The sequence below is a fragment of the Chaetodon auriga genome, chromosome 24, assembly GCF_051107435.1.
Source record: "Chaetodon auriga isolate fChaAug3 chromosome 24, fChaAug3.hap1, whole genome shotgun sequence".
NCBI classification, from domain to species: Eukaryota; Metazoa; Chordata; class Actinopteri; order Chaetodontiformes; family Chaetodontidae; genus Chaetodon; species Chaetodon auriga.
Genome location: NC_135097.1, coordinates 7737752 through 7763920, shown reverse-complemented (window position 1 = coordinate 7763920; position 26169 = coordinate 7737752). Strand labels below are relative to the sequence as shown.

Genomic DNA, 26169 nt, shown 5'->3' with positions numbered 1-26169 from the left:
GGTTAGTTAGTCTACGAAACTAGTGGACCACAGTCAAGTTAGGTACAGCGGTATAAGACTGTTTCCTGTTAAAGCTTTCAAAATAAAATTTATGACCCGCGGCAAATTTTTATCGATTAATAGAGGCTTATGAAACTGCGCTTACCGAGATTTCATCATAAAATGAAATTAACAAAGTGTTTTGCAAACGAGGGTACAGAAGTCAAACCGCAGCAAATAAAAGAACATTTATGAACGTCACAATTTCTCCGTTTTTGTACATAGAGTTATTTAAATATAATCCAAACTAAACCTCGAAAAATAGATTTTACACCCTTTAAGACAGACATGAACCTTGATGATATGACTTATTTTTAGATCACAAACAAAAACGGTTGGGAATCACTTTATAAACATGATATATTAACAATGCAATTAAAGTTACATGGAAATAGGATTTAAATAAATTTGTAGGCATATTGGTGAATGCATACAATCAAAAATTAACCCACATTCAACTATACAGTACACCATCAAGACACCATATGAGGCTTTAATATATCTGACTTCCTGTCCTGACCTGGCAACCTGTGTGCAGCTTGACTCAGCTTAACCTGAGCCGCCCCGTCACAGTTACTAGGTTGATCATATGACTTGGATGCGATTAGAGTGAAACCACCCCTACCACTTGCTGCCCACTTAACAAAACTTGGCTCCAGACCAGAAAAGGGGGGAAAAAAAGAGATGCAATAAGTCTCAGTGTGAGTCTGATCCAACATTTGCACTGAAAAAATGCACACAAAAGGTTGTGTTTTGGGAAATGAAGGAGTTAATTCCACTGTATGAATTAATAGACAATCTAATGAAATTTTGATATGTTAATCTCAATGCAAGGCACTTAACTGACACTCTGTGGAGGATATGAAATTAAGAAATGTAGTATTATTAGTATTATTTTTTGAAGTGCTGAGGGGGGACGGTTTAGTATGACTTGATAGACAAATGACTTCCCTGAGGATGACTCACTACTGACAAAAACAGCTTGAGTGTTTACAGATGCAAAGATGACTAAATTTATCCTTTGAGGCATCAGGAATAGAAATAATATCCTGCATTAGACATTCATCTGCATCATGAAGATGTTACAGCAACTAACATGAATGCAGGTGTAACTGGATTAAAGAGGACGATGGGGAGGCAGCTGCTCTGGGTTGTTCTTTAAAGCTGGAAATTACATGGATTCATTCTTAAAAAAAAAAAAAACAAGTGGCGTTCTTCTTTATCTGCAAAATAAGGTGAATCACTTAACTTTGATGTGCATTTGTTGCCTTGTTCGTATGAGTAAGCAGTTTTGTATGTGACTGTGTGTGTGTGAGTAGGTAGATGTGAGCATTTTCGGGCTTTTCAGAGAAAATACTCAGAATATCATTGAAAAGCACTGGAGATGTTTTCCCTCTCTGGTTGCGGTTGACAGGATGGCAGCTAACATTCTGGCAAAGACACAAAACATGACAACAATGTGACACGCCAGATGCAAAATAGAGCCCTTCTAGACATTTTCAAAGAATGCGGACAGTGGTGCCGCATAAATGCTGTTTCCACTCGGCTGCTTCTTCCTGGTTTACACTTTTCTTTCCGTGGAAGAACCAGAATGAGACTTTATCACAGAAGACAGAGAGCGGCCGGAAGTTGTGATGGCTGAAAGACAATCTTGATAAACAGCAAATATTTAGTTGATTACACTTACAAGATAAGATCGATGCCACTCTCATATCTGTCTGTTAAATATGAACAGTCAGGAGGCCGTTAGCTTAGCATAAAGACAGTTACACGAGACCACAACTTGTTGCTTTTACAGTCAAATTTTGTACAGATTAAACAAAAGATGTAACAGGTTCATCTAAAGAGATTGAAAAGTAATATTAAGCTGATTTTTTTATCACCTTCAAACAGAGCCATGCTAGTAGTTTATCCATGTTTTCAGGGTGTATGCTAAGCTAAGCTAATAGTCTCCTGACTGCAGCTTCATATTCAACACACAGATATGAGAGCGGTGTGCCAGAAAGCAAATAAAGGTGTTTCCCAAATGTCAAACTATTCCTTAAAGTATGAAGCTACAGTAGAGCCAGGAGACTATTAGCATAGCTTAGCATAAAGACTGGGAAGAGCTCACTGTAAAACCATAACTTGCTGATGAGATATAATGAGTCAATTAGCTTGAGAGGCACTAGCTAGAAGCTAGCTGTTCCCCTTTCTTCCAGTTCTATGCTAGCCTAAGTCAGTTTGTGTGTTAGAGGTCCAAGCTCAGGAACATACACTGAACCTAAAGGCTGACAGACACAAACAGGTTCAGAGAAACACTGGCTTTGTCATCTTGACCTTCTCTCCTACTAAAACAACAAGAAATGATTTGAATCTTCATCTTGGTCATGCATGACCTTAAACTAAATCTTCTCACCTTTGTCATTTTAATGACACTTCACACCAAAAAGCAGTAACTTTGGTCCACTGTGAAACACTCACACTGTTTGGCTTTGGCAGTCACGTGTCATTCAACAGAAAAATAAATGGACTTTGGTCAGTACTGATCATATTGTTGAAAATCAAAAGAGGAAGAAAAGTATCTACCATTACCCACGATTTGATTAATTATTAATTCCGACATTGGTGACTAGAGGATAACACGTGGGATTAAACATTTAGTGCCGGAGCTTTTAACTGCCATTGTCTGAACCCCTCGGTGTGTTTAATTTCCTCCTCTGTCGTGTGCCTTGCGATAAAAAAAACAAGCACAGCAGTGCGGAATGGACGCTCTAATCTCTTTAACCTATCACAGGCAAACAGCCCCACTAACATCTCCCATTTCCTACTGTTCACCTGACATCAAAACAGAGACAACTGGGAGAAGGAAGCCTTCACATATCAGTGTCTCTCTTCCCAGCATGCTTCAGAGGAATTAGGTCAAGGCTTGTTGGTGGTTATCTTTCCAAACCGGGGTCTGGCGTTGAGGCAATGAGGAAATGTGGGGAGAGAATATGGGATAAAGGGGATGAAAAGTGCAGTGATCTTCCGCTGTTGTGGTCCAGTGATTAGATTTGTTTTAACTCACCTCACAGACAAGGAATGGCACTTTGTAAAATGTACGCTTTGTCTTGGAGCGCTTTAAAATTGGTGCGATTACCCTGTGCAAACATGCCATATTTGGTGAAAGGCTTTTAGCTAATCAAACACAGACTACTCAAACATTTTGAGTATTTTTTGAGCTTATGCTACGCAGGGCTCTGTGCTTCTGCTTAAATTTCAGCTGCCAGAAACGTTAGTGTTTAGTCGTGGCTGGTTTATCTGGCCTGCCAGAGAGGAGAAGGGGGAGGGAGAGAAATATGGGTGACTCATAGGTTTCCCCTCGGATGAAAATACAGGTTACAGCTGAATTTAAAAAAACACGAGGACGACAAAAGGAGGGCCCGGGCTTATAGAGTAAATGCAGCTGACAATGAAGAGGCTATTTTAGGGCTGAGTAAATAAGCGGCAATGTCATACTGTACCTACTGTAGGACACACACACAAACACACACACTGCGTGACCTGTGGAGACCTCCTGCTCAACAAACAAGTGGTGTAATTATACGCCTGTGCGGTGCTGCAGGTGGAATGTGCTAGCGATAGTCAAGCCCTTGTTGTCACAAGGACTGGAAGCAGCCCCAATAGCCAACAGACATGAGCTCACCATCATTACAATGAGAGGCGTGGCCAAGCCCGTCACCGCTGTGGACCTGATGTTGCCGTGGAGACAGGGCACACACACACACACACACACACACACACACACAAGCGCTACAGATTGGCTTAGAGTGACACCACTGGGAAATTAAAATAGTAGCCCAAAGCAACAGGCTTTTATTGGCCGATCACAGCTTGATCCTGGATGTGTTTGCCTTGCAAGTTTGTGTGTGTGTGTGTGTGTGTGTGTGTGTGTGTGTTTGGCGCAGGGCACTGTACAGGTGCAGTGCACACACATCGCCTAATTATAATGACAATGTCAGCCAGTGTTGGAGAAATATTCACCACGCTTGTCTGGCATTCAGCATCAAGCACAGAAGGGCAATTACTGGCCTATCAAATCATTTTACAGCTCCGCTCTGTCGATGTGTGTGTTTCTCTGTCAGTGTTTTCTGACTCTGTGAAACAACAACCCCCACCCCCCCCTTTATGAATAACCTGTTTCTCAGGATGCTTTGCAATTTCTCTTATATGGGACATCAGGACTGGGCTTATTGTAGCCAATTAAAAGAGAGTTTATTCACATCAATCATTGTCTGAGATCAAAGTAAATAAAACACTCGGGTGTCTAACAGCAGAAACTTGATTGCAGTGTCTAGTATCAACCACTAATTACGGAGAGAAGCCCGAGGCGGTGCGGTGGAGGCAAAAAGTGAACCATTTTATTACATTAAAATGTTTCATACAAACAATGCATACACACTAGTTTCATATTGCTTCAGACATAAGTTTCTTTTCTGTTTGAATTCCAGTTAAACAACTCTGTAACAAAATGTAAGTACAACATTTATGAAAATATAAATCTCTAAACAGGTAAGTCAGTCCTGACAATACAAAGAATACCATAGAAACATTCATTATACCAGTATGTCAACTATGAGTTGCAAACATGTAAGTTATTAAAAGTCATTCAAGTTACTTAACATACAATAATACCATTTACTGGCTTCCATATGGGCACATTCAAATATACTCTTAAACTGGCATTCCAATATATTTTATAAGAGGACTCTTTTTAAACTTTTTAGCAAAGATAGCACATTTTCTCTATCATAAACATAATCACAGTAGAACACTGAAACAGTTTGGTACCAATATAATTACAGTATGAGCCTCAAAAAACAAATGAGACGGTCAACAAAATGAAACACAAACTATAATCGGGACTTTGGCAATTACATGATATAATATGTTTTTTTTTTTCTTCTTTCTTTTTTTCCAATTTAGAAACTCTTGAGTTGTGGGGAAATAAAGTATTTTAAAGCTTGATGCTGCTACCCGGTTTGAAATTATCCAAGGGCCATTATTATCTCAACAGTTCAAAACTAGTAAACATACAATAAGATGGAATAGCCCTTAAAAAGTATATGTCAAAGTGTAAGTGTGTTTTTTTTTCAATCATGCCTGGCAGATGATTGGTCTCATCGGAGCTCAGAATTGCGTTTTAGGTTAATACAGACATGCTTTTAAAAAAAGCGATCAAGGTACCTGCAAAGTACAACCTCATACATAACTCGTGTCTTCTGTTGGATTGTCAGCGAACCAGATCTGAAACAGCTTTTATTTCAGCCTGTCATGATGTCACCAGAGTCAGATTTCTACGGGCTCACAGAAGGGTCAGAAAGACTTAAAGCTTGAGAAATGATAGGAAAGAAATTCAAACCCTGTGACAAAAACCTGTGTGCCAAATTCTAATTTGTGAATGTGTCAGAAAATATTTGCATTTGTGTAAACAATTTCACAATGTCTGAATGCAATTTGTGCAAAAATAAAATCAGAAGAGAGGTAACTCAAAGTTACTCTTGTGTGAATACAGATTTGAAGCAGAAAGTAAATGTAAAGAGTAACTTTGACCATGATTTTGGCTGTAAAAACTGGGCCACATTCATGCTCGTAACTATTATGTGTAACTTCACTGTTGATACATTTGTGCACATGTTTTATTTTTCTATCTTTTTAAGCAACTACAATTTTTTTCTACACATTCACAATCCTGAATTTTCCATGATTTTTTCACAGGTGTACAAAAGCTGATATGCAACCAAAGTTTAAATAATTTCACAAGCTCAGCATCTTATTAACCCTTTTTTGATCCCATATGTTCCCATCCGTCCCATCCCTTGTCACTTTTTGTATTGATAACAGGCATATTAAGAGGGAGTGTAGCTGTAGCCTGCAAGTACCTGGATGGCCTTGTGTATTTTTGTAGGCAAATCCAATACCACTATTTTAAGACAACTCTAGATCACTTTAAACAATTGATACAATGTTTCATATGAATAAATGTAATAATTTCTCACAAACCACTCATAAAGTGCTTCCACCTACTGTCTAAACCTCTAAATATACTCACGTGGCCAAGTTGTTTAAGTGAAACATTGGGCTAATCACTCTGTCCTTTTCTACTGCAACATTTGAACAAACTCCACTAAACCTAAAGCAAGTACACTGGTTAAGGCGTGAATGTGTATGGTGCTATGCTACACTGTATGCTCAATAGTGGTGTTTCCCTTAACACAAACAGCACACGAACTGATGGAACTGCAGGTAAATTCACATCAAATTTACGTAAACTGTTCCAAGAAATTTCTACAACTATCATTACAAAGAGCAATGCCATCAATCTCTCGAGTTGTTGACTGGATATCAGTACACTGATCCTTTAGATTTAACATCAATGCAAGTCGTATGTAACTGTGTGTATACTGTGTTTACAAATTCCCTGCATTTTCATAAATCTTGTAATCTGCACATAAAGAACATTTTAAATTCCAGGCACTCACTTTGATTGCATTAAGCACAACATAACATTTTTAAGGAGTTGCACATATTGCAGCAGCCAAAAAGGGATATGTACATATGTTCATAGTTCTTCCTTTTTGTACAGTACCGACTGATGTTGATACAAACATAAATATGCTCTTTTGTTTTCGGAACAACATTATAACTTCATGTGCACAATGTAAATAAAGATAGTGTACAATGAAAGTGGCTAAGATCACTGGAATGGCTTTGAAAATGTTTTGACCGAGACATTTGAATAATAACTTTGTTCTTCAAATGCAAAAGGACACATAATGGCAAACTAATACCTCACAGAACTGACATGTTTCTTCTTTTCAAAAACATAGTATTTTTCTAACAGTCTTCGTGTGTAAAACAAAGAGAAACTGTATCATAAGTTGGAAGTAAGTAATACATAATTTGAGTGCAGCGTTAAAATGGTCGGCCCATTAACTACCCAGAGGGCTGACATCTGCAGCTGAATCACGTGGCTGTAAACAAGAATCAACTGCAACCCCAGAGATTCTAAACTTTGTCACCTATCTCCACCTGCCTGTCCTTACCCCACCCAAGTCTCTGATCTCCACTTCTCACTGCAACAGTTCAGTCTTTTTTGTAGGCGTGGTCGACTCACCTTCGCCAGAGTCAGACACGTTGATAGGGCTGTCTCTGGAAAAGACCTCAGTTGACTCTCTCCAAATGCAGTCGGCAACGGTCTTAAAGGAATGGTTGCCACATTTGGGCCGCACCTTCTGCGAGGCATTGTTGACAATCTGTCGGCTGTTGGAGGTGGCTATCTTTATCTTGAGGGCAGCATCAACACGATCCACTACTGTGTATGTGCCGATACTGCCATCCTCGAAGCCAATGATGATGTTCAGTGCTCGCTGTGAGAGAGACAGGAAGGTGGGCGTCTTGTATAAGGAGCATGTGCCAATGCTCTTACCATCAGCAAGGCGCATCACGATCAGATTGGACACAACACCGGCATCATCGTCTTCATCACAGTTCCGGAAACAGACATACACTAGATAACGTCCATCTCTTGATAATTTCTGACGCCAAATTATACCCGCAGCATGGACAAGCCTCAGCTTCCCGCTGTGGAGATCCAGGACATTTATATTCTCATCACCTTTGGAAACAATTCCTAGTTTTCCATTGGGTGAGATCTGGAAGTCCTCTAGATTTTTGAGAAAGTTGGTGGGCAGCTGGACTCGCCTGCAGACTGACTCATCTGCCACGCTCCAGATGAAGACAGTCTCCGTGGATGTGATGAACACCACACAGTCAGGACAGTCAGGAATGAGCTTGAAGTTGACGATGCTAATACCATCATCACAGACAAACTTCTTGGACACACTGCCCGACCACAGGCTGACAGCGAGGAGCTTGTTTTTGGAAGTTCCCACAAGGAAAGTGTTTGCTGTAGTGATCAGTGCATTCTGGAGGGTGACTAAAATGTTGCACACTTTGTGCCCAGTCGCTAGCCTCCAGACTCTGGATGCGTTCTGCTCACAGAGAGACACCACAAATTGGTCATTGTGGGTGATTAGCAGCTGTGATATTCTCTGTCCATTGATGCGGAAGATGTTTTCTCCAGTGTTGGTTTGCCAGATGTACTGACTTGACTTGTCATCTGAAGTCACCATGAGATCCCCTGAGGAGGTTAGGACACAGTTCTCCACTATGCCCTCGTGCTTAAAGACTGTCTCAATGAAGCCAGTGCTGAAGTTCCACTTGTGGACAGCTTCTGAACCGTCCATGGTAAACACATAGTCCTCTCTGCCAGACAGCTGCAATGTCTGGATCTTCTTGCCTGTTTTGTCAATATTGGACATGGCGGTGATGATATCAATATCCCAAATGGACAACACTCCACTGCTGGCAACAGAGAGGAGCAGGTTGTGGTGGACTGATTTAATGAGTTTGACGATAGCCCCTGAGATCTCTATCAGGCTAGCCATGCACTGTCCACTGTCCCTCCTCCAGACAAATATGGAGGAGGTGTTCTCCATGGAGGCCACAATGCTTTGTCCATTCTTTGAGAGAACAGCAGCCACAAAGCGTTCGGTACGTTTGGCTTTGAACTTTTCTACCATTTTCCATACTTTTGTGTCCAGTACCTCGATACTTCTGGCCTTGCAAATGAGAATGGAGCGCTGGTCTTCAGATAACTCAATGCTCACCACTTCACTATCATCCCCTCTACAATCATAATCCTCCATCAGCCGTGGGTTGGTGATCTCTTTGGTGTTCCATACTGACAAACTGCCTTCATTGTCAATCATCACCATTTGGTGAAGGGTGTCTAGAACTAGAATGGATTTCACGAATCCCCCAGAGAAGTCAGAGGTCACGGTGGCCAACTTGTCCCCATTTCCCAGATGAAAGATGGATGCAGTGTTGAGGTACTGGCCACAGAAGGCATACATTCCATCTGGAGAGCACTGGACACAAGTCACCTCATACCAACAATGGAACTGGTAGAGAGGCCAACCGTAAAGTAGGTCAATAACGTTGACGTCCTTACTGGCTTCAAGCCAAGCCAAAGCATGATGGGTGGACAAAGTAAATCCATTGATGAAAGCCACCCCACCAGCGACACCACCATGCTTGGACCCCTTGATTTCAACCTCAGATAAAAGGCAGGACTTGTGATTATCATAGATGAGGAGCGTGTTTTTGGTTGTGGCCACGACCAGATACTTTTCATCAGTGGTTAGCCTGATTCCCAGCACTACTGATCTAGCCGTGTCAATCTGTCTTAGAAGTTGTCTGCTTTCTACATCCCAGGTGCTGACAGACCCATCTTCCAGGGCTACAAGGACTATGTTTGGGGCTAGAGTGGGCAAGATCTCCACAATCTGCATGTAACTAGAGCACAGAGGAAGTCTCTCTGGACTGTAGGTGACGTCCATAGAGGAGTGGAGAGGCACAATGGAGCAGTATTTCGGGCCATCTTTGTCACACTCCAGCAGGAGGTGTCTGAGCTTGGGGAGGGAGGTGACAACTGGCAGAAGCCTTTGCTGCAGTTCTGCAGACAGCGATGCAGGGTTCTTCAGCACTTTCACCTTAATGCTACGGAGAGTGGTGGCTAAGAACTTCAGTTCTTTTTCTTGGGTGTAGCTGTAAGCTAGGTCAATGTCTGTTAAAGCCTTTTCAAACTGGCCAATCTTGATCATTGTGTACAGCCAGCTGAAGTTCATGATGACACCGAACATGAGGTCATCAGTGCGCCCACTCCTGGTAAGGTGGTATACCAGCTCTGTCATCTTTCTGTGGTTGACAAAGAAAATGTCAGGCTCCAAAAGGTTGCACTGGAACACCCAAGGCTGCTCAGGAGTTTGCCTGTCATATGAGTACTTGTCCGAGGATGCTTTTTCATGGGACTGCTGATGGTGAGGGTTTTTGTGATGAGATATATTCAGCGAAGTGAAATGGTTGTTATCATAAGTGAAGATCTTTTTCCTCCCTCCTGACCATGCCCCCAAGAAGTACTCTGCTAGAAGGCTGTGCATTTGATGGACGTCCTCCTCATTGCTAAGGTACAGCTTCTGGGCAATGAGATGAAGGTGTCTGTTGGCCCAAACCATCAAGGTGACGTTACGTACTTGACGTTCAACCAGATAACCTTCCAGCTCTTCCTTGAGCCTTGCAACCAAATCATAAGAGATCCTCAAGGGGTTTTTGAGGTATGTTGCCACAATGACATCACCAAGAACTATATTATCAAGGGACAGAATATCTTCTAGCTCAACCTCAGTTAGGCCAGCCTTGGCCATGGTGATATACCCTAATGCTCTGAAGACAAATCTTTGTCCCAACTTGTTCTCCACTGAGTAGAAGAGCTGTTCAATACTTTCATGCACTGTGGAGCACAGGGACCTGTCATCCACATCTTTATGAGACCTCCAATGAACTACTTCTCTGTAGATGAGATTGACAAACATTGGCAACGTACACTTGGCAAGTGCCTCATTGACATAGATCTGTTGGCCTGAGGTGACTTTTCTCTTCACCCCCAGCAACTGCTGTTTTAATGTTTGGCTGCAGACCTTGCGGTCCCTCTGGATTAATTCCACATAATACCCCTCATCATGTATGAGGTGTCGAAGCTTCTGCAAGATTCCGTGTTTATTGGGCAAAGTTGAAACTACAATGCGGACTGTCCGAGGCAGGTGTATGGGGAGCCACCACAGCTTGCGAACTTCATCAGTATCTGAGAGCTGCTCCAGGGCATCCAGGACAATGACCAAGGGCCTGTGAAATGAAGATTCCCCAAGAAGGTTGATTAGCAGCTCCCTCATCTCCTGGATCTTGTTCGGCAAAAAATGAATCAGGCAGCGGTAGTTTAGTGCAATCTGTTCACAAATGCTCTGGAGGAGGGTGCGTAGGTCTGTGGAGAGCTGACTGGAGCCAATAAAACGGACAATGACCACTGGATCAGTTTCAGGGCCCATCTCTTTCTGCAGCCATGTGTAGGCCTGAAAAACAGCACACAGAGATGACTGTTAGAGAAGAGTACAATTTTAATACTAGGGTTCATAGCACACATGATAGGCTATGTGAAACAAAATAAAATGTTAAGATGGAGAACATTTTCAGACATTTGTTTATATTTGCTGTGTGTAACATTTACTTGTGTTCTACTTGTTCTGGTCAGAGAAACAATCAAAACAACTGGATTAATCAAAGCTCTAGAGTGAGGGCAGAGAGATCTAATTAATTGTTATTCTAACAGTATGAAAGCAGGGCTCATCAGCACAGTAAGGAGAGGCGTAATACATTTTTACCCTATGACAGTATATCTGCACTACACCAACGTTTATTAGACATAAAAAATGTATAAAGTCAGTAATGTTCACTTTTAATGAACATTATCATGGGACATTGAGAATGTCTTCAAACATTTTCAATGTCATTAATACATAGATTTTATTCATATATGAATCATTTCTCTCATCATGAGAAACATTTTATGAATGAGCACTACTACAATTTAATTTCATTCATGAATTCACGAAATGGCCCAGCTGAGATTTTGAACATTAAGATGCTACTTGACACTTTTAGGGCAACACTGATGACGCCTACTCATCATTTAGCTGCGTGTGAGCGAGGAGGACAGAATAAGAGAGCGACACAGTATCTGTCAGTAGAGTATTTACAGTTTTAAATGTTTTAAATGTGTGTTTGTGCGTGTGGAGGTATATTACTCATACACACAAATCTGTTTAGATCGTCACATTGTGGCGACCTGCCTTCCTTGCAATTCCCTATAATGTAAATCATTAAATTTTAGACACAAATGCTCCAGGGTTCAGTTGAATCAAACCAAACAGATTAGGTGTGAATTACACCCTGCAGACTCAAGCACAGAGTCGTGGCACAGTGGCCTCAGAACACTTCTGCATTCATCCTGCACCAAAAAGACAGGCCTAAATCTAATAACATCCCTCTCTCCCTCAAATACCAAGGCCACAGAGGACCTCAGACTATTATCTTTTGTTTTAACTTGCCTTAACTTGTAAGTACTAAATGGCTAGAGACTAACACACACGAGAATATGATGGAGAGAAACTTTAGCCAACTGCAGAAAACTTTAACATCTATCTGGTAGTGGAAGCACATATTTTATGATCCAGTTTCAGCTTTTAAGTTAATGGAAAGGTGTTCAACAGCAGCACAGGCAGAACACGTGAAGTGGGCAACCCGATCACCTACTGAACATGTATTAGTGCAACAGGGTGATTAATCAGTGGGTTAATCAGCGTGGGCAGCATCTGATAAGTCATACAACCATTTGAATCATTTCAATGAATCATTTCATATATTCCTCTTTGACTGTGGAAATTACTAGTCACTCTGAAATGGATAAAACTGACATCTAGCGTTTTGTGAATTTCTAAAAACTTTCTTTCTGACGATTTCAGAAAGCAGATTTTCCCCCTTTTCTGTTTCCAAAAACTTGTTTCCACTTGAGGACACAGTGCGGTTGCCAGCGTGTTACAAGGAAGCCTTTGAAAGATCCACCTGGTATTGAAAACATGAAAGAACAAAGATGATTGAAAAAGCTATGGCACGAAAATCAGGACAGGCTCTAGGAAAACAGGTAAACTCCCCCGACGGAAGCTTGGCACATGCCCCTGGTGTACTGAAGCGATAGGATTTATTTGTAATAGAAATTACCGTAGAAAAATCCCATTTTCTTGCCTGTTTCCTCCTTATTCTTTGTCCATGTTCCCTTACACACCTGCTCCTGCCTCATCTGTCTCCTCTATCACTAACTTCTGCTCTATGAGTGTGTGTTTGATCATTGTCTTGCTGCTCTTTTAATGAGTGTTATTATAACAGTTTACACAATTTCACAATGAACTTGGGTGATATGAATGACTCCTATCATAAATGAGTGCGTCACTGTGACAGTTGTTGTAAAAGCTGGACAGGACGGGTAGATCTGTGGGTGTGTGCGGTGTGATCTTGGCGATGGTGTGATCCTAATGTAGCCGGGCGGCCAGATGGCACACACAAAGCCAGAGAGTGAACAGAGAACACGGCACATGCACGCTCACTTTAAGAAACAAATGCATGCAGACTTTGTGGAAATCTCTGCAGATGTTCACACACCTTGAAAAAGCACACACACCAAAAAAAATCATGGCCAGACATACACACACACACACACACACACACGCGCATATGCATGGCTTCCCGGGAAATTAGAGACGTCTGCATGGCAATGGACCGTCTTTTGGCAGACACGCAGATGGTCAAGCAAGCGTTTGATGAGAAGAGATGAACAGTTGCACGCCCCCTCATACGCTGTTGTACAAAGATGGACACATGCTCGGATCAGACAGACGGACAGACGAGCGTGAACGCACTGCGAGGGCCGGCCAAAGTGCGGGCGAGGATCACACAAGAGAAGACTGATGGCACCATTTAACATCTCACCTGTGTGGCCACCTCCGACAGCAGCAATGTCTTCCCAGTGCAGGGTCCTCCGTAGACCACCAGAGGGCTCATTCTGCTCCCCTTGGACGGCAGAAGATACTCTTGTATGTAATCCAAGGACTCTGTCTTGAATGTGTAGAGCTCAGCGTAGCTTTTACAGAGCGACAGGTGCTGCAGGATCTCATCGTACAGCGGGTCGGTCTCCGTGTCGAAGTTCTGCTGGACTGTGGCTTGGATGATGTCCACCATGTCCTCGTAGAACTGTTTACACAGACCTTCCACATAGTTGCTCTCCACTTCTTGGGAGTAGCCTAACTTCATGTCGCAGTGAGTGACTGAAGAGTAGACGCGGAGGTTGGAGGCAGCGACGACCGTGGGGATGAATTCGTCCCGTACCTTCAGCAAGCGTTCGTAGGCTTCCTGGTTGCGCATTACGCGATCGCCGCTGACCACGATGTCCATGTATCGGGCCATCTCGGGGAGTTTGGCGAAGCGGTCGAAGTTGGAGATCTTGCGAATGTAGCAGACACATTTCCTGAGAAAGGCAGGAGTTTGTTTCCCAAGGGCAAAGTCCAATTCGTCCTCCAAGGCTGAAATAAGAGAAAAACACAGCAAATTGCTAAGAACTCTTCCTCAACTTCTCCAGATGTCACGACTTTTGAAAACTTATGATTCGGTTGTGTTGGCTAAGTTCTAAAATGGCCCATTGCTGATAAGGTCCACTGCCGGATTATAATGTACAACTTGCAAAGATAAACGTCTAACAGATGTAGGATTTAGATTTCTTTCAGTAGCAAAGCTGAACTGACTTTAGAAGCCTTTAGCTTCCAATTACATACATTTCTCTTGAGCCTTATTTAAGAGGAAACAAAGTTGATAAAATCAAATAAGCCAGCACCACTGAACTGTATCACATCTCCCCTACAAAGAGCCAGCTGACTGAATTTCTGCCAGCATCTCCTGTGTAGTTCTGCTCACATGGTAGCCCACTAATTAGGTGGGAGAGAGAAAAGTGTGAAAGGAAAGTTGGGAGTTCCAGGAGACGGCACAACCTCCTCAATACAGCAAAAACCAGGCACCGCTTAAAGCCCAGTGTGCTCAATTAAAGTGCACAAAAACTGCAGTTTCCTGACACAAAAGAGGTGCTTCCTTTTCACACAACTTAGAAAACTTGAGCGGCAATTAGTTAATTAGCTTATTCCTGATTTCCACCATTAACAAAGGCTGCATACTGTGTCGGCTCTGTGAGAACAGGGCCAGGACTATAAAGCAAGGACTCGTCATCAGACCCTGATCGCCGTGTTATTGCTTAGATCATCTCCCATCATGACTGCCTCAGAAGAGAAAAGATTAGTTCAGTGCTGTCCAAACAATTCAGCAATAACTGGGCGATTCCCAAATGGAGTCTTTTATAGACACGAACTGATATAAGAGCAACCTTACAGGGTGAAATTAAACAGTGGGAGGAATTGTTCAAATGTCAAGAGTCCTCCCTTTAGCTTTTGCTGTTACCTTTTACACTAACGGAGGTACGAAAAACCTGATAATACTGTTTTTTATTTGATGTTTGACTGGACCCTTTGGTGAAAAATAACTTTTAGGAACCACGCTGAACCACACCACGCAATCAATTTGTGGTTTTGTGACTAACACAACACTCTGGCCTGATAATCACTGAAAATATTACACGATAACATCAGTAAACAGTGAAATTAATGGAAAACAAGGAGAGAAAAATGCTGTCTGTTTTCACTTGACATCGCAGCACATTATTTGGATTGATTACCGTGAGATGACCATACAGTGTGATCCATCAATCACTGTCGTCAGCCGAGCTGAGCCTGACGGGTCCTGATTGCATCTCATCTCTCGTTATCAGTTTAGTTAAAAGATGACGAACTACACAAGAGCCGCGCTCATTAAATACATGGACTTTACCGAGTGATTTTTTTTTCCCCTGAGGCTTAATAATTTTTTTAAAAATCATTATCTCTTCTAATTCATCACGTCAGCAGAAGCTCGGGAACGCTGGCATGTAAACATGGTTTCATTCAGATATACAGGATTACACAGGATACAATACTATCAGACATATTGTTTGTCAGGTATGATTGATCTGATTTTCTGGAATAAATAAGATGATGTCACTTATTTTATTAACTACAAGGCTGCAACTTACTATTATTTTCATGATCTGATGATCTGCTGATCATTTTCTTGATTAATTGATTAATTGTTTAGTCTATTAAATGGCAGAAACGTGTCAAAATTCTTAAAATACAGACACAAAATAACACAAAAATGTTCATTTACTATCATAGAAGACTAAAAACCAGCAGATACTCACATTTGAGAAGCTAAAACCTGTGAACTTTTGTCATTTCTGGCTCAGAAATGGCAGCGTTTCACTGATGACTGCAGAATTATTTTGCTGTTCCACTAATCAGCGAACCAACTTAGCGATTAGCTCAAGAATCAAACACAATGCGGTTGTCGTTTTTCCTATAATTATATTATTTGTCATCAAATTAAAGGTATTTTTAACAGAAAAATCAAATAAAGAAATGTGAAAAACCATAATAGAAACCCCGAGAGGTAGAAGCGAGCGAAACATCAGCCAGTAAGACGTGTTCCAACTTGAAAAGAAGTCATCAAAAGACGGACATGAAAAGAAGAGAAAGGAAGAAAAAGGCGACCTGAAACCAACCAGAGCAAAGGAATTTCTTGGCCTGAGCGCTCTTCATGGTCCCCTTCTCCTGAAGCTGCAGCACCGCGGTTCGGAAGATCCTCTTGATCTCCTCCGACACATTCCTCCAGGCCTTGTCATTCTTGGTCTTGGCTGCGCTGCTCGACTCCATCTAAGTGGGACGGAGGGCAGCGAGAGGACAGTTTAGACGAAGGACTCCCATCGTGCACTGAGGGGATGTGGCTACTCGTGTTTTCTTAAGCTCTGTGCAGGCACATGCAGTAACGAAGGGAAAAATGATTTTCAGATTTTCAAGTCTTCACGGATCACTTTTAGCAGCGTAGAGTGTGTTAAACAAACAATGTACAGTTTTCATGACTTAAAGTGAGACTCAAGGCAACATTAACATGCAGTTCTGAGCGAAACTTGGAGGAACTCAGAAGCAAAAGCAGTTTTATTCAAAATTAACTGTGCTGACAGGATTGTTGTTAAATGACTTTCATGGGGTCATTTGCAAATGTACTAAAACTTTCCCTTTTTTTATTTTGTTCTAGCAAAAAGTGAAGCAAAAGACTTCAAAAGAGCTCAAGAACTGCCTGAGACGAAACAACATTGCTCATAAACTGAAGGCAAAGCCGTTTTTTCTTTTCTGTGCATATAAAATGTGTTCCTCAAGGAGACTGAAATTCATGAACCTCCGAGCTCAAGGACAACAATCCATTATCAGCACTGTTTAGTAACATCCATGTGGGTAACAACCACCAACAAAGCCCCTTTCTGCCCCTGTCATGGTAGCATGTTGGCTGCACTCACTGAGTTCTGGTAGTTCTTAAGCATTTGGGCTTTGGGTTTGAGGTAGTATGCGGGTGGCACAGAGTTTTCATCCCTGCAGTACCACTCTTCCAAGATGTGTGTGTCCAGCCCCGCCTCCACAGCTGCATCCAAGATCATCTCAAACTCCGCTGATTCCACCTCCCCCGGCACTCGGATGCTGCCATACTTTTCTCCCACCAGACCCTGAAGGCAGGAAGGAAGGAAGGAAGGACAGAAAGAAAGAAAGATGGAGGGCAGGGAAGGTGAGGGAGAGAGATGCAGGAAATGTGTATCATCATGAGCCTTCAAACTGTTTTAGGGCTCTGTTTTTTGGATCAGTGGCGCAGAGTGGAGTCAATGATGCATACCGTGCAACTTATTTAAGGCAATTTCAGAGCCACAGGCACAACTGTGGTGCAGTTGGGACATCCACCAGCCAATTTGTGACATCGGAGATGTAGCTGCCACCACACTCCCCACTCTGTGTACACTGTGGTGCATAGTGACAGCTCTATCTTGAATGGAAATTGCTTTCCACCACAGCCACGTATGTATAGTTTAAATAAGAAAATGTCTCTCTTCCCACAGAGACGCATTCATGTTTGCAGGAAGTGTTGAAAATAACAATTGTTCACAAGCAAACGGAACCTGTGTTTGTGAAATGAAACCGCCATCTGGCCTCACGCACCAACATAAATAAATCACCATGTAAAGATATGTAAAAGAGCAATTCAAGCATTAAAGCTGAAGGAGGATGAGCAAGAGCCATCTCATCAGTTTTTATATGAAGAATACGAGACGGGAAAACTGTGACTGAGGTTAACAAGAGGAACAAGGAGGGAGAAACCACTTGTGCCCTTGAAGTGTTGTTAACTCACACTGGTTGACCACCATCCCCACAACACTTCAGCAGCTGGATGCTAACTGTAATTGTCTGAGATGTCACACTTTAACGCTCATCAACAATATTACAAATCTGACAGTATATTGGAAGCTATCTGGTGGCACAAAAGCACAGTTTAAACCCAGTCTCCTCTCTCAGAATTCATTGTTTTCAGTCAGAAAAAGCAGATTTGTTCTGCTGCTTCACGGCAAATGTTTGAATGACACATTTATGTAAAACACTCAGCCTCGGCCAAATTTCCTAATGCTCAGTAATCAGTAGTATTAAGAAAATGAGCAGATTGCCTTATGTATAGAACAGATGGGGCTGTTTTAAATGAGGGGAAATGAATGCATTAATGAAAAGGACGTATGTAGATGTGTGAGAACAGAATCCCGGACTGTGAAATTTGATTGACGCGTGCGTCTTTGCTATGGGTTCACGTTCATAATCCTCACCACGTCTTCTCCACCAAAGCCAAACAATCGCTCTCCACAATCTTTTCAGTCAGAAACCAGAACTCTCGACGCAGTAGCTGCATAATTAGGCACCATCAAATTAAACAGTGGCCTTTTCATCCCACTATTATCTCCCACTCCACATGGCGTATCTACTGTAAGCTCCGACGACTCGCCACTCTTCCCCTCGGCATCTCCGCACACGCTTCTCAGTGGCAACCCATTCAGTAGCATCGGAAGTGATCAGGGCCATTTCCTCGCACGCTCCTGGATGTGCTCCATCAGTCGCGTTCGAGGACAATGGGAGCAGAAATCACTGGAAACGCTCCAACTCCACGACCAGCTGATCTTTACTCCATGTGTCGTAATTCACATGCGGCTAAAGCCCCCGAGGGCGAAGACGGGCAGCGAGCGAGGGACGGGCCAAATAACTGTGAGCTCCGATGAGCAGGAAAACTATGCTGGTGCGCTCACGGCAATGACGCTTCAAAGCCACTCCATGTTGGACTCCTCGTTCCCTTGGCATTCACAGTGGGAACAGATGCAGAGAACAAGCCGAATCAGATGATGGCATGTGGCATGGTCCGTAGGAACGTCCTACTCTCAAAACCCACAAATGCACATGGTGGATTCATTTACAGTCCTGCAGTTTTGTAAGCATGCTGCATAAATTTGGTACCCAAAGGTCTATTTTGCCTCTAGTTTCCAGGTACAGTATCAGTTGTTTTGGAGGAGGAGGTGTCACTTTCGAGGTTGGGTATTGTGTTTTGGCTCCAAACACATCTTTTGCATTATATAAACATTGATCTGTATGTAGCCTCCACTAAAGGGTGAAAAACAACAATGGGAAATGAAAGAAATATCCCCTGAATATTAAAGTAAAGCTGAAAAGAAATCCATGCTAAGTAATGAATAAATGAACCCTCCTGTGACTGGAATATTCAAGTACATCCAATAAAGCAAGACGTCTAATTAGAAAACAGTGCTAATGTAAGTACAGAACACGAGCCGAGCATTTGCATGATGCAAGACTAAATAAAGAAGGACCAAAGACGGAGAAAGGAAAGGGATTTCCTCCTGCGTGCACCTCTCTGTGCTCCCTCCAAGCTTAAATGAAGCATTTCAGAGATAACTGGGCCAGGCCGCTCACTGTTTTCAGTTTTGATTGACGGGAAAGGTCGCGAGATGCATTCAAGGGCAAAATGTTTCATGTTTCAACTCAGGGTGCTTAAAAAGACATGATTAGCTGCATTTCTCAGCAGAAATGTGAAACCAAGAGACAACCTGAGATCTCACTGGGATAAATGGGATGGAATCTGTTAGAGGAAATATTGAAACCGAATTGATTTGATTGACTCACCTCTCAAAATTCATAGGACGTTTTGAAACAATAGGTCCTCATTACAATCGATTGTTGGAGCATGAAATGACAACTTTCGCTCCCAGCTTTTAGCAACTGCAGCAAGCTAGTTGGCTAACTCGGTTATTAATGAACAGTCCCGCCATGGGTTGGTTTAAAATGCCTCTCCAGTGCCTACAATGTGGTATAGTCCAGGACTGACTTTCAAAAATGTAACCTGCAGTTTGGTAGCAATCTAGTTAGCTGGTCATGCTAACGTGAGGCTGAAGGGTTTCATGAACAGTCACAACAGAGCTTGTATTTAATGTACTGTACAGTGCCATGAGTTGAGAGATCTGGTGAGAATTTAACGCCTTGATCCAACAATTCTTTACATAATATTAAATCCACCTATAAGCCTACTAACAAGTGGCTGTTTAGAGACCCGTAGATTGTCTATGAACCTGTGACGGGACTGATTCTTGAAGCACCAGGCTGCCCTGCAGGTCACCTCATCCACCCTCGATGACTCACGGTGCTGCAGTGATGTGTCAGTGGAGGATGGAGGCACTGGGCTGAACTACAGTAATGCGGAGAGAGAGACATATAGTGTGTGTGTGTGTGAGAGAGAGAGAGAGAGAGAGAGAGGGAGGAGGAGAGAGCAGTCACTCTCCAAGTTGCTGACAAAGTCTCTGTCAGCTTGCCTCGTGGTGATACAGCAGGATGAATGGAGCGGGTGACCGACTGTGTGTGTGCTCGCGCGTGTGTGTGTGTGGTGAGATAGAGATTAGGATAAAACCAACCGGTGCTTCCTATCAAAACAGCAAAATCAGGTGCTCAAATGCCAACACATCAGACGCCCTCACCCCACTCCACCCTCGCGTGTAATCCACTGTCACTTCTGTCACCCACTCGACTCACCGAAGCCAAAATATAAGAAGTGTCCAAATATTTGCTGGGTGGTTTTAACATGCCTGTCTTAGCCAGAGAGCGCGCCTGGAGCGAGGCCATCCAAAGTGGATTACAGCACGGCAGCTGACAAGTGTGTGTCCATGTGTGTGTGTGTGTGTGTGGGTCTCTCTTTTGATTGGGTACCATCGGGTTGTAGTGGTTCTTATTACACTTTAGCAGCAGGTGTGAGAAGCACGGGAGGCTAAAGTGACAATACCAGAGCACACAGGGGCCAAATGCATTTCCAGTTTTAGCCGCGCTCCTCGGCCTCCCTCCCTCCTCTGGCTTTTCATCCTTCAAAGGGATTTTATACTCTGGCTAAGTGCACTTTATCTGATGAGCCAGTTGGGAGAGGCGACTAAGATATTGTACTCAGCTACAGTATGAATCAACAAATCAATCACTCACGCGGTCAATCAATCAATGAAACACACAGTCAACTGTTCTGATATTTGCTGCATAAGCTTTGGCACCGCAGAGGGGGGAAATGGCTCCAGAAAGAAACATGGTCTGATCAAAGAGATATTTGATTTTCAGGGCACTCGCTCACGCGTGAACCCACCGGAGCGATTTCCACGATCGGTGACAGTCTGCTCTAATTGTCACAGCATACTGGAGGTTATGGAGGCTACAGCTTTGTGCTATTATGAAATGATGATGCTAATTAATCAAAAAGGCTGCTGATGTTCTATATTTTCTTTTTATTGTCAGCAAATTACACGACAAGACTTAACCCAACATTAATTGATCCTAATAAGTCCCATTGTTACCCTACATATGGTTAACCAAGAAGGACTCAGATATACTTGTAAGATCAACAAATGTGTATTAATCCACTGCTGAAACTAGTCCCTCAAAACATTCTCCTATATATATGTTTGAGTGCTCTTTTCAAAACCTATATTAGCTTCATCCTTTAAACCTCAATCTGCTTCACCACCACCTTCATTTATTTCGCCGCTTTGAGCAGCTCCTCTGTTTCCTTTGAGCATTTTGTTGTGGGACGATCGACAGCACACTTGAAAATCAAGCGGATTTAGCACGCATGCTCATTTTAGTCTATTAAACCTTGCTTAGAGTTTGTATGTGTCATTGACTGACAGGCGGACCCAATTTCCCACATCAAGTAAGTCATTTCTTGCAGGTTTCTTTCTTTGCTGGATTGTAAGCAGCAATAATTTGTTCCCTGTATCGAATTCCACTGGATACGAGAGGTAAACCCGCCAGTGAGGGCTATCACATTAGCAGTTACATCATGTTTAGCTGAATGGAGGCGAAGCAGAGAGAAAATAAGAGCTACAGTATCCTCCACTATCCTTTTACATGCAGTAAACCTGCCACAAGGCCAGTCAGGCAAGTAGAAAGGGCAGGAGAACTGGATGAGCGGCTGCACTCTGCTTGCCGATACGCGTCCTTGAGGCGTTTGGTGTGTTTTTTTTTTAACGCGGGGACATTTGAGACTGCTGGAGAGCAGGAGACAGAGGGGTGAAGAAGAAGAAGAAGAAGAAGAAGAAGGAGGAAAAAACAGACGCGGCTCATTGTCATGCTTAATCTCCGGGTCAATGACACCATCACCATGCCAACCCCTGCTATCGCCATGGAAACCGGCATTATTGCATCGACAGGTTAGAGAAAAGCCCCCCTTCACCCAGGTGTGGTGTGGTGTGGTGTGTGTGTGTGTGTGTGTGTGTGTGTTTAACAACCCTGCACTGCCACCTGTCTTGCGTTCAGCCGTGCCCTTTGAAAAACACTCGCTGCAATTGATTCCTGCTCATAAAGAAAGACTGACACATCCAATAAAACGCCGGTTATATAACAGCCCACTCTCCGCCTTATGAACTAAGGCAACTTGATGCTCACACACGCCGGAGAAATGAGAAGGACTTGGTTGTTTTCATAGTTGTGATTCCACCCAATCCCGCGTAACGAGGTGAACCAACACCTTTAAAAATGCGGAGCGGTGCGATTTAAATCCCCAGATCCCGGTGATCAGTCCGAGATGATGAGTGGGATTAAGCCTGCCTCTGCGTAGAAGTTACGAAGCTCAATATCAGTGCTGTTACTCTGACTCTGGAGTACAGCACAGCAGTGAATGACTCATAGAGGTGAAGGAGGAGAGATGTGTGTGCCAGACGGAGAATCAAGAGGTTTCCAGGTGTTGCGAAGATCCTCTGTGGCAGCGAGAAACACACCTCCACTACGCGTGTCAATCCTGTTTCCTCTGCAGCGCTCCTCATTCCAGCTCCCATCCCCGCCGCTTCTCTTTATCTCTCCCTTTTTCTTGCAATAGAAACACATCCCACCTCCTCTATTTTCTCTTGCATCAATAATCAATGAAGATGTAATTTTGCTTTTCACAGATTTTCCTCCTGTCTTCGTCCTTTCTTCTGCGCCCCCCCCCCCCCCCCCCCGATCCAAGCGCTGGGCTCTGTGACAGTTGTTGTAGGCTGCAGACCCCCCCCCAGATCAGCTTCTCTTTGAAGTCTCCTCTTACTGCCATGTGGCTCTGTGTATAGGTGTGTGTGTGTGTGTTAGCTGGGGGTGACACTTGGGCTGCAGCGTTTGAGGTGCGCGCCTCAGTGGGCGAAGGTGATGATAACGGCGTGCGGAGCGGTTTGAAACAGTCAAAAAGGAGATGAGCGAGGAGGAGAGACTCTGGGATTTTCCTGAACAGTGCACGGTGACACACTGAAGCCTACTGTATGTTGCTGCAAATATAACAAGACCCTAAATTCTGCTGACGTCTCCCCCCGTCCTCACATACATATCTAGGTCTCCCACCCTGTAAAAATAAACAACGGTACTCCAGAGATGGCCCAGACAACCCAGAACTGTCATAAACGAGGATCTAAGTCCCTGATCAAAGACCCCGCCGCCGCCTCGGAGCTCCCCACTCCTGGAAACGGGGCTGGCCGGCCTGTGTGGCGGCGGCGGCGAGGAGCCCGGCTGCAGGGGCTGCAGCAGCTGGCTCTGACAAGTCTGAATGAGACTTAATTCTGTGGAGCTATTGTGGGCTCTATAAAACCCTTCATTCACCACCGAGAGCGGACTACTAGAATATGCCATTAAAGATTTAACCAGCCAGATGGGGAGGACATGCACTATAGATATGTGTGTGTGTGTGTGTGTGTGTGTGCGTGTGTGTGTGTGTGTGTGTGTGTGTAGCGGGGTGTAAACAGTCTGTATCACCCAGAGTTAGAGTTCACCCTGACTGATTCTCCATTTCATGACAGAGAAAGTGCCTCAGGTCAGGATGCTCTGTTTGTACGCGCCTGCGTGGGTGTGTGTTTGAAAGCAGGAGAGAACAAAAAGCTGTGTCTGCGTGTGTGTGTGTGTGTGTGTGCGTGCGCGCGCGTGTGTGAGCGTACCTGAGTTTCTGTGTGCCTACTTTCCCTCAGCATGTTGTGTGGTATTGCTCGGGGTCAGTCGGGGTTAAGATGGTGAAATTGCAGCAGAGACAGAGGGCGGCGCGGCTGATGGGAATGAATGAAATCAGCGCGGGATGTACAACGCCGCACCGAGCAGCACACCGGCAGCTTGAAAGGGGGCGAGCGGATTACTTCTCCTCAGCTCAGATCTGGTCATTTCAGCGCAGTTTAGCCTGACTGAGCTGACACTGTACGGCCCGATACGGCACGGCGTCTCAATGCGCTTCAGAGGTCGTGACATCAAATCTCAGGATGCGGTGGAAAACTTCAGCACATAAGGACAAAAAAAAAAAAAAAAAACATCTGCAGAGAAATCTTAAACTTCTAGACTGTGTGCAGGGGTCACTACTGAAGTACTCAGGCAATATTTGGAGGAAACTACTGCAATGCGAAGGCACACTGGGAAAAAAAAGAGCGTGGGCATGCAGTAGAGTGGATGTTCTTAATAATATCTAACCGCAATATTTAACAAAATCTAAATGTTTTAGAGCCTGCACGCAGCTCAGGGAATCAAATCACATGTGCTGCTCCTCACATGACACAGTCAAGATGCTGCAACATATATCCAACGCACCCTTTGGTAGAGGGCGGTCTTTTCAAGCTGGCAGTGTCACTGCCGACCACTCTGATCACCTGCCAGCACCTGCTGCCACTGCGAACATGAGGAAGCTCGCCTGTTAGCGCTTTGATTGCAAAGCAGCTTCTCCAGAAAAGAACTGTGTTTGCTGCTTCCAGTGTGCCGGTTGGCTGTTTGTGTCGAGCCCGATGTGCGCTCTTCCTTCGTGTGACGTCACCGCCTGACCTCGCCAAGGTAAGCTCCAACACTTCCTGCTTGTGCTAACATTTGTCTTGGCTCTGTTCAGCTGTGTGTTTTGCGTGCTTGGCCATATCAGATGCTTTTGATACCGGCTAATTTCTGCTACGCTGCTACGGCCTGCATATGTGTGGAATTTCCATTGGTGTTTATCATGAATGGATTGTCTTTGGTTGTCATTTGGCGTGTGTGTCATGATGTTTTCTTGCTGTGGATTTATAGTGTCATGGTCTGCTGTCCTGAGCCTGATGCACAGAGTGCTCACAAGCATTATAATTATTATCAAACATACTTTTGAATTTAACAAATCAGCTGTTTTAGACGTGTGGAAGGGTTGTGCAGGGAGACGTTGTCATTTCTCATGTTTCTGGAGCTGTTTTCGTCGTTAAGCCGCAGATTTTTTGCTGTGAAAAGTGTGTTTTGTGCGCTTGTTTGCGTGAGAGAGACAGAGGACAGCAACTGGTGAATGAGAGAGGCAGGAGGAAGCCGTGCATGCAGGGAGGGGGGAAGAGGGAAACAGAAAACTTGGTCTGGGGAAGGAGATTATGCTCCCTGCAGACCAGGGCTCCTGCCCTACCCAGAATGCATTACCCCTCCCTGTGATCTCTCACCTCAATTTCAACCTCTAGAAACGGATCTGTTCCATTTGAATAATTCACCATCAATTTCTCCTCCTCTCTTCACTCCTGTCTTTATCCTCTTCCGTCCTTGTGCCTGACTTTTTTTTCTTTTTCCTGTCGTCTAAAATGATCTAGAAAAGATCATTGAAATGTCAGCCGTGATTACGCCTCACGCCACTCTCTCTCTCTCTCTCTCTCTCTCTCCTTGCAGAGGTCTTCTCATAACTCATTTGTACGAGTGTAATTTTAGCCTTGCATGGCTTTTAAGCTTTTCAGATATCCTTGCCCAGGATGCTTTCTTCTCCTTTGCACTCCGGCAAAGATGAGTTTGCATCTCCTGTCATGTTTGTGAAGCTGTTTTTATGTGGTGAAAATATAAATTCATCAAGTCACATGCACGAAAATATGTTTTTTTATCTAAGTGACAGAGTTATTGGCAGCACCCTGACAAAGCAAATCAACTCCTGTCTCTCTGTCTCTGCATGATTCTGCTTGATATATTCATCCACGTCCTGCATGCGAAAGCTGCCGCTCTCCAAATGTGACCAGAACTGGTGGTTTGACTCTGCTGTTGGAAAATCGAGGGAACAATCGTTTCTTAATGCCATCAGAGCCACGTAATGAGATACAGAGGGATTGTGGGGAGATATGAAGCAGACACTGATTTAACAGATTTT

General features: G+C 43.6%; 1 protein-coding gene across 2 annotated transcripts in view; it reads right to left on the bottom strand.

Annotated features, from left to right (window-relative positions):
* Positions 1-4458: 4458 nt before the first annotated feature.
* nwd2 (NACHT and WD repeat domain containing 2) overlaps positions 4459-26169 on the bottom strand; it is a 40644-nt gene continuing 18933 nt past the window's right edge. For both annotated transcript variants that reach the window (XM_076725460.1, XM_076725461.1), the window contains exons 5-8: positions 17000-17203; positions 16208-16358; positions 13501-14090; positions 4459-11030 (exon numbers count right to left, since the gene is read on the bottom strand). In XM_076725460.1, the coding sequence (XP_076581575.1) occupies positions 7134-11030; positions 13501-14090; positions 16208-16358; positions 17000-17203 (4842 nt within the window). In that variant the 3' untranslated portion in view covers positions 4459-7133. The remainder of the gene's footprint in view (positions 11031-13500; positions 14091-16207; positions 16359-16999; positions 17204-26169) is intronic.